The sequence below is a fragment of the Nuphar pumila genome, chromosome 11, assembly GCF_984573655.1.
Source record: "Nuphar pumila chromosome 11, dmNupPumi1.hap1.1, whole genome shotgun sequence".
NCBI classification, from domain to species: Eukaryota; Viridiplantae; Streptophyta; class Magnoliopsida; order Nymphaeales; family Nymphaeaceae; genus Nuphar; species Nuphar pumila.
The window spans coordinates 97,102,468-97,112,049 of NC_143259.1; the positions used below are offsets into that span (position 1 = coordinate 97,102,468).

The 9,582-nt window shown below is 36.6% G+C and overlaps 1 protein-coding gene across 1 annotated transcript in view; it reads right to left on the reverse strand.

The window, feature by feature from the left end:
• The window catches only part of LOC149822568 (lon protease homolog 2, peroxisomal-like), a 29,790-nt gene extending 20,618 nt beyond the window's left edge, over positions 1–9,172 (reverse strand). Inside the window, exons 1-7 of the mRNA XM_089981653.1 lie at positions 8,877–9,172; positions 8,374–8,465; positions 8,084–8,183; positions 3,111–3,280; positions 2,131–2,222; positions 1,083–1,262; positions 842–925 (exon numbers count right to left, since the gene is read on the reverse strand). Of these exons, the coding sequence (XP_089837779.1) occupies positions 842–925; positions 1,083–1,262; positions 2,131–2,222; positions 3,111–3,280; positions 8,084–8,183; positions 8,374–8,465; positions 8,877–8,986 (828 nt within the window). The 5' untranslated portion in view covers positions 8,987–9,172. The remainder of the gene's footprint in view (positions 1–841; positions 926–1,082; positions 1,263–2,130; positions 2,223–3,110; positions 3,281–8,083; positions 8,184–8,373; positions 8,466–8,876) is intronic.
• Positions 9,173–9,582: the final 410 nt, after the last annotated feature.

The window sequence follows — 9,582 nt, forward strand, 5'->3', positions numbered from 1 at the left end:
TGCTTGCATGCATTTGTTAAATGGTTGCAAGAGTAATATGAATTATGATTTTTTTATGTATTATTTATTAAATGCTTGCAAGTTGCAACAAGATGTATTTGCTAAATAGTTGCAACATGAATATGAATTATGGATCTTTTTGATGTATTATTTATTAAATGCATGCAACATGATGCATTTGTTAAATGGTTGCAACGTAAATATGAATTATGAATTTTACTTGATATATTATTTATTAAATGATTACAACAAATGCATTTGTTAAATGGTTTCACTTTGCATATATGGTTCAGTTTTTAGATACTCATGTTTTATTTTTTCAATGATCACATAAATCTTATATTTTGGTAAATTAGAAAAAATATAATTACATCTTTACTTCTCTTTTGATTCCTATTTGCTTCCCACGCGAATCCTAAGTCGCTTCCTTCTTTGTTTCCCCTTCGAATCCTGGTTCGCTTTCCTTCTTGCTTCCAAGACGATTCCCCATTCACTTCTAAGTCGTCATGCGCTTCCCGCTTCATAAAATTTTAGAAGTGTCTCGCTTCCCACTCCTACTTCCTTGACTGGCAACTCTGAATGAGACATCATCAGAAGCCAATACATAAAAGTATTTTTTGATTAAATAAATAATTAAGTAGCACTCATCCAAGATTTTTTGTGCCAAACTTGTGTGCCATGTACGTATAAAGAAATATTAGAAAACTATAGTTAAACTATAAAACAGGAACTAGGAAGAACTTACATGTTTTGTATTCAATTCAGATCTATAAACTGTTTATCTTAAATATCTAAAAAGAAAAAGACTCTTCAAAAAAAATGAGGTGAGATAAAAACCAACCTGCTGACGCAGAAGAAATTCCTTCTGAGATTTTGATAGTTGCCCCTCAACCTTTTGAGTAATCTTTTCTGCTACTCGAATAGACTGTTAAAGACAACAATCCATTGCAAATTTAAATGAAACTGCATATTGTACCTGGATGCTACAAAAGATGAATGATTACAAACCTAGGTTGAAAATCTCTAAGATGTTGCAACTTCATGAATGCTCAAGTTCAAAACCAAGAGAATCCAATTTTCACCTGTAAATGTCGGTCAACTAGTTCAGTAGCTTTTGAAATCCTAACTTTCAGATCGATTGAATCCAGCATTGATAGCTGTTCCTCAAAACTGATTTCAAAGCTTGCAACAAATATATCTGCCAATCTGTGAACAGGCACTGTCTCAAGGAGGACTTTGGCTCGCCCGGCAGTTTTCTGCTTCTGTAACACCAAAAAGATACCCTTACCCAAATGCAGCTACATCTAATCTAATATAGCTGGGAAAAGAAAAGAATTAATCACGCATTGATAATCCTAGAGTACTTGATCCATGAAATCAACCAGATATATCTAAGTAAATCCACAGAAGTAACTACATTTTCAACAATAAGAAGAACAAGGTGTTCAAATCGGTAGATAACAGGATGCTGATGAGCTTCGAAAGGTAAGAGCATACAAGATCATTACTGAGACAAATCAGCTTACAGGAAAAGATGTTTACTTGCATCACACTTATGGAATCAAGAAAACATGTAAGTGTAAATATCCAATGGTACATAGAGCACCACAGTAGATTTACAGTTTCTGGCAGCACATGTATTAATAATGCATAAAAAGAAGGCAAGGAATAAGCTATTGTTTCTGTCACATTTTCAGCAGTATGGGAAACCATTCTGAGTAGAAAGTTCACCGTAATTGACCCAAACCATGAGCAAATAAATGCAAACAAAACCAAGGGGGTAAAAGGAGTGATATATAAATGTCATCAACAATACTGACAGTTAACAGTGCAAGTAGACGGAATAAAAACAAATAGTAATCAGTAAGTAGCCCGGTCCAACACCAGTCACAGGCCTCAATAATCCACATGGCAGATACAAGTACATTAACTCCCAATGATCAAGCTTCAGCCCATGCATGCTAAATAAAAAATAATATCAAGAACATGGATTTTATGACGCTAGTGGGACATGAACATCACTAAAGCTGGTAAATTCACTAGCATCCCTGCACTATCATCTGATGCTTGTACATCATCTACAAATAGAGCAAGGGCATGATAATACTTTATGCCTCGGTCAAAATTTACCTGCTCAAGAACAGAGACCAATTCCGTTGCAGTAGCCTTGAATCGGTGAGATAATAAAAGAAGTTCGGGGTCTTGTTCTGCCTGCTCAATCTCTTCATGAAACAATGAAGAAGAAATCGTCTCAGTTTTCGCATAGAGAACATTAACAACACAAACAATTCAGGTGTGTCACTAACCACTTCTACAAATTCACCAAACAATAAAGCCAGCTGGTAAGCATTAAAGCAAATCTAACAAGTAATAAAGCTCCCAAGTCCCAATGCATATGAAGACTGAAAACTAGGCAAGATCAACATCAAAGCTCGTAGTGAAATAATTTAATCATACAGTTCTCATTGCATTAAACTTGAACTCATAACTAAGAGCAAGTTGCTGCTCCTGAAAAAGGGGGAAAAGAAAATAATTTAAGCTTCAACCATAACCTCCAAAGATGTCCTGGTAAAAGAGGATTAGACAAAGGATATGATGAGAAGAGTAGATAAAAAAATACATGAAGGGATGGCAAGTACGTAGCTGATCCAATAATCAAGTAGCAAAAATTTTCAGTCAATTTGATGCTCACACCAAATGTAAACATTTTCAATGAAAGGTTGCACAAAAACGTTTTTCAATATGCTTAATGAGAAATCTTTATTAATGTTACAGTCTTACAGATACTCTGAATGATTTTATGCACAGATCCTCATCCATAAGCAACAGGGATTAATGTGAAGCATCACCGCTGGTTGGAGAATTAGTGCATTCAAGGCACAAAAGCTCTGAGCATGAAAGTTATTTACTTGTTTCCACACACTCAAAAGTTAAATATGAAAACAACAAAGATGAAAATGTCATCAAATCCTTTACAACTTTGCAGTCACTGAAAATTTTAAATACGAAAATCATAGTCAAACATTTTAAGGGTGAAGGCAAGTAGAATTATCAAGGCATGGCATTCAAAGACATCTAAGATTTACAGACATAAAATAGAGATATATTACCAGCCTTGGTAATATCAAGACGTGAGATTCGCGCAATGTAGTATGTTCCTTTTGCACTAAGTTCTTGAACGCTGAAACGACATAATCCTTCAAGGACAACAATGTATGTGACCCTCCCACTTGGTTTCTCCACTCCTCTTGAGAGATGCAAAGCTCTGGCAGCAACGCCTCTGCCAATGCAACACATGCATCAGTGCCTCAGTAGAACACTCTACTTTATGCATATAATATTTTCGGATAAACTACCACACTTGGATCAAGATCAAATTTTCTGTAAAATAATTTACAGTAAAATCAGCACTACAATGAAAAACATTAGCATTCACAAACACTGGACATCTAGCCCTTAGTTCTAGCAATTGTCTTGAATGAATTAAACACGTAAATGCGTCAGATACCACACAGTCTTATCCAAATGACTTCCAAATATGCATACTATGCATCAGAGAGTCGAAGGTATCAAGCATCAAGGCAATGTAGTCAGTATCAGTATCGACCCTGCATCGTTTGGCCACCAATTCAGCTGTATCGGTCAATACCGATACTCAAGTGAATCGTTCTGTATCGGCCAAAAAATAATAAAAAATATTGTGTGTCAATCATAATGTGGCACATGTTAAAACCATTAAAATAATATTAAAAAATAATTTTTAGCATTTTTTACATTCATTAAAAAATAACCAATTCAGGGGTGAAGTGTATCAATTTTCTGACGATACACACTGATAACATTGCATCAAGGTATCAAGAGGATATTCATGATGCTAAATTCAGCCAACAAATCAATTCTTGTACATCTGACTAGTCTCCATCTGCTAAATTATCAACATCAAGGTTGTAAGTGTCATATTGTATCGTTACCCATATCGGTCGGGTCCAAAGTAACATTGTATCATATTGTAAATTTTTAATAAAAATTTTCAAAAAAATAAAAAAAAAAACTAGAAAAATAAAAAATAGCAAAAATTCTAAAAAAATCATCACAAAAAAATGATGAATTGCATAAAATACAACCATAAAATCACATAGAAAAGCAACTATATAATTTAGATTAATCACAAACCATGCAACTAATAATTGACAATGTAAATAAAAGACAACAACATAATTTTAAATTTCAAACACAATTAAAGCCTTAACTAACAATATTAAATTCATATTCAAGTTATACTAAAATGTCATAAGTCATAACTAAACTACTAAAACTTTATGATAACTAAAAACATTACATTTAACAAGTCTTACATGCCAATCTTCATCTCTTAAGTTCTAAACTATAAAGATCCTAAAACTAAACTATCTTTTAGGGCCTATTTGCCAAACATTAGGGCAGTATTTCCTAAGTGTTGCATCCAACTGCCGCATGATGATATCTTTATCTTTGGCCATTTTTTCTGGCAATTGAGTCATCATCATCTTCAAAATCTGGAACAATGGTTGGAAGTCCTTTGCATTTTTGCAACCTTCTTTTCATTCAATTGCTTTTAACTCAGCAATAACATTAGCACGAAAAGTGGCATAAATAGATGAAGAATCACATGCACGTATTTTTAATGAAGACCTACAATATGTTGCTTAAATCTATGCAACTCACCTCTAATAATAGCACCACAAAAACAAACATTTCAAATTTAATGGTGACCCTAGTTGTGATACATCACCAATGCTTCTGTAGTATTGTCATGCAAGATCATCTCTATGACATGCGATATCAAAGGATTTAAAATAAAACATAACCAATTAAAAAACTCAATAAGAAGCAAAGAATAAGAACCACTAAACACACATTTCTCCAAAAACACTTAATAAGAAGCAAAGAATACGGATTTTATACCTTAACCGACTTCCTTGAATGAAAAAAATGATGAAAATGCACTCTTAATCAAATTACAAAAGTCCTCTCCCTTGCGCATGAATCAGCCCCCAAATTGATCTCACAAAACCTAGTGTGTGTGGGTTCCCTTCTAACGGACTTTAGACATAGAGAGAACTTGGCCCTCAAGAGGCCTTTTAAACCCAAAATGAAAAAATACAACTTTCGACTTTTTTTAAGCGTGTTGATATTGTATCATACGATACACATTGTATCGTACAATATACATGAGTGTATCGTATGATGCACCCGATATGAGTACGATACACACTCGTATCGCGGTAGGAGTGTGTATCGTATCGCAAAACCTAAAAGTAATGATATGTATCGTAGTATATTGTATTATACAGTACGATACATGCAACTGTTGACGTCGACTCCCATAGAGACGCTAAAACAAAAGAAGTTTTTCATATTAGGGTTAATCTCTTCTTAAATAAAGATTAACCATGAGCACCAAATTACAAAAAGACCCACACAAAATACACAATAATACGAAAACCCCAAAAGATCCTTATAAACACGTCTCAACACTCCCCCTCAAGCTGTCATGCTCAGTTTGTCACAACAATGAGAGAAACTAGGTCTCGCCAGAGCCTTGGTGAAGACATCAACTACTTGATCTTCGAAAGATATATGATTTGTGCAAATATAACCAGCCCGAACCAAGTCACGTACGTAGTAACAGTCAACTTCAATATGTTTAGTCCTTTCATGAAAAACTGGGTTGTTGGCAATATATGTAGCAGCTTTATTGTTACACACCATCAACATAAGTAGGGATACTTTCACCTGAAGGTCGATCAAAATTGATTTTACCCACATAATCTCAGCTGCGGTCTGAGCCATAGCTCGGTATTCCGATTCAGCACTCGACCTGGCTACAACAGTTTGTTTCTTACTCCTCCAGGTAATGAGATTTTCTCCCACAGAAACACAAAATCCAGTTGTTGACTTTCTATCTTCAATAGACCCCGCATAATTTGCGTCAGTGTAAGCAACAACGTCCAAGGAGGAATTTTGTTTAAACAACAGTCCTTTACTAGGAGATGACTTTAAGTACCTGAGAACCAGCATAGCTGCATCCGAGTGAACTTTGGTAGGTTATCCATGAATTGACTGATTTTACTCACGGCTAATGAAATGTCAGGTCTAGTAACAGTCACATATAACAACTTACCCACCAAGGATCTAAAACTGACACTATCCACATATTCAAACTTCTCATCGAAAATATGAGTTTTGGGATCCATCGGAATGCTAGTTGGCTTCACTCCTAGCATTCCAGTCTCTTTTAATAAATTCAAAACATACTTTCTTTAAGACAAAACGAAGCCCTCTTTGTTTCTTGCCACCTCGATACCCAGAAAATATCGAAGGGGACCAAGATTTTTAATAACAAAATGTTTCTGAAGATGATCCTTTGTTGCAGAAATATCTTGGGCACTGCTCCTTGTCAATATGATGTCATCGACATATACCACCATAACAACAATTCCAGCACTAGTTTTCTTGATAAACAAGGAGTGGTCGGAGGCTGACCTGACAAAGCCAAAAACCGACATTACCTCAAATAATTTATGAAACCATGCCCGAGGGCTCTGTTTCAGGCCATAAATAGCCTTCTTCAACCTGTACACCTTCTGACACTCTCCCTAAACCTCAAAGCCTGGGGGTTGTTACATGTAGACTGTTTCGTGCAAATCTCCATACAAAAAGGCATTCTTGACATCCAACTGAAACAAGGGTCATCCATAGTGCACAACAACAGAAAGAACTAGACGAATAGTGCCAAGTCGAGCAACTGGGGAAAAAGTTTCAAAGAAGTCAACACCATAACATGTTAAACCAGGTCAATTTAAGCCAAAGCTACAAGTTCATACTTAAATGAATGTTATAGCATGGATCCTACCCTAGAATACAGTATAATACAATGTTAACACATTGTATCAACAAACAAAATAATTTGATGGCTGCCTACACTCCTTACTAGTGTGGGCCTTTTTTCCTAATCCGTTCCTACCATCTTGTCCTTGTGTAGCCAAAAACACCAGGTTGCCCTAGGTAGGACTGAATTCATTCAATATATGACCAAAAGCCACTTGACCCACTCACAGTGGTACTGTCAAGCCGCCAAGACATTTTATGCTTCCGAGAATTGATGTTGCACAAGGAAAAGCTCTTAGCCTGCTTCTGAAAAAAAATCTTGCTGTGAATAACACTACAGAAAGACAAAAGCTAAGCAGTAGACTAGAATCCCCATGAAGTAATGTACAAGTCACTGGAGGTTTGGAGTGAAACTCAAAGAATGCAAAGATCAAAACTTCGAAAAAATGTTGCATAACCAATAAAGACATGAATCTAATTAACAAAGAACAATTGAAAGCTAGAAAATATGTTTGCACAACAATTCAGCAGATCATATTGAACTAAAGTTGATGACTAGCAAATCTTATCTACCTGAAAATATAATGTCCAAGAAACAACTATTATAATTTACACAAAAAATCCATGGCATCAAAATAATCCCATCCAAATATTCTTGATACATGACGAATTTCAACATCTGGACCAGTCAAACCAATCTAGTTATTGCTCACAAAAATGGGCAGCTGCTGCTGTAATTAAAAAGATAAAAAGACATATTTGGTGTTCTTTTCCAAACCTGAATTCCAAGTAAGAGTGACCTCTTTTCAGTTTGTTAACACACACACACAGAGAGGATATACACACAGTGGACTTGAGTGTACCATGCCAAAGGCAAATCCTAGTAACATTTGGACGCTGTTTTGACACAGATTTGGCTAGAAACCAGCAGGACTGGGTCCCCCCAACCTAGACCATGATAGACCCACTAGGTTCCCGCTAGAGGAGGATATGTTGCACAGTCAAAACCGAACCCCTTATGTTAGTGTGCTCCAATCACTTTTAGGCCATAGCAAGGGAGAATCATCCTTGCCAAATGGCAGTACCCCAACATGCTTCTAGCATCATGGTAGCCAGAACACAACTACCACCATGCTTTACAACAGACAAAACGAAACGCAGAAGCAAAATCAAATTCACAACATGGAGGAGTGTGTATTTGGTACTCACTAACCTTGTATGCCAATGCATAGTGTCACTCTGATTCTTCCCATCTTCTTTGGGCAGATCTGATACAAGAACTGGGACTTTTGGGCTGCTCCCAGCTTCATTAGCTTCACCAACAACAGTAATATTACAAAAGAACAAGAAAAAGACCATTCAAGATCATGCCACCTTTACGTACTCAAAGCTTGGATTGAGAAATTTTGGATATGGCGTGAAACGCATTCAAGCAATGAAAGGAACAGAAATTTAACAAACTCAACAAAAAAGAAAAAAGAGGAAGCTGTGATAGAGCTGAACCATTAGACGAGGACTCGACGTCGCGAACAGGAACCACCCCAATCAATCCCTTCTCTTCCTTCTGCCAAAGCTCTTGCTCCACCAACTTCACACTGAACCAAAACTCCCAACAAAAAATCACAAGCATAACCAAAATAAATACTTCTCAACGAATTCATAAAAAACCCAATTCAACCCATCTCTCAGCTCATTTTACACTTACCAAAATCTCCCCACAATTCCCCAATCCACACAGACACGACTCCACCTCGCTTGACACTAATAAAAACTAGAATAAAAACAGCAACCCCACAAAAGAACCCATCTCACCGCCTGAACAAAACAACCTCCCAACAAAGTAAAAAAAAAAACCAAAAAACAGAAACCAAACCGAATTCGTTCTTTCTCACGCAAATCAAACAAAACAAAGAAAGGATTCACCACCTATTACAGTTCACGTGAAATTCCCCAAAAAACCTCGAAAATACTGAAACAAAAAACGACTCGGGAAACGTACGGCCAACCTGCTAGGAGTGGTACAACGGATTCGAATAATGGCGCCCGGCAGCAAAACCTTGTTCTTGAAGGGAAGGATGGCCAATCGGTTGGGCAATTCCACGGGCTCTGTCGCCATTTCTCTGGAAACCTTGGGGCAGAAGGAAAAAGCTTTGAATTTGGGGAATTAGAGTTTCCTGCGGCTTCAGGAATCCACAAATTCAGTCTGTTTCAGCTTTCAAATCGGTATATATGGAGAGAGAGAGAGAGAGAGAGAGAGACTCATCTGTAAGAAGCGGTATCCAATAAATGTAATTTTTTTTATAACTTGGTTTCTAATTGACCTTGACAATATAATCTATTGCAAAAGTGTCCATTCCCCCCACCCTCCCCGACTATGGGAAGTTTCCTCTTCCTAATAATAGGAAATTGTTTGGTTTTCTAGGGAACCCTTACTATTCATGTATAATTGCGGATTTTTTATTTTTTATTTTGGTGGAGAGAGCTGGAGGATGTGGAATTTTGAGGGTCATGCCAGTTTTGGACTCAGAGTTTTAGTTTTAGTAGTGAATGGTTTCAAATCTAATTTGGAAGTTAACTTTTGTGAATTTATAACCCGAAGAAATCACACCCAGCAAGAAGACATGGTCACACTGGTTCAGTCCGTCATACCTGCGGTTGTCGTGCCAACAGCATAAAACTTTGAGACTAGAACCCCCCTGCCCTCAGGGCTTA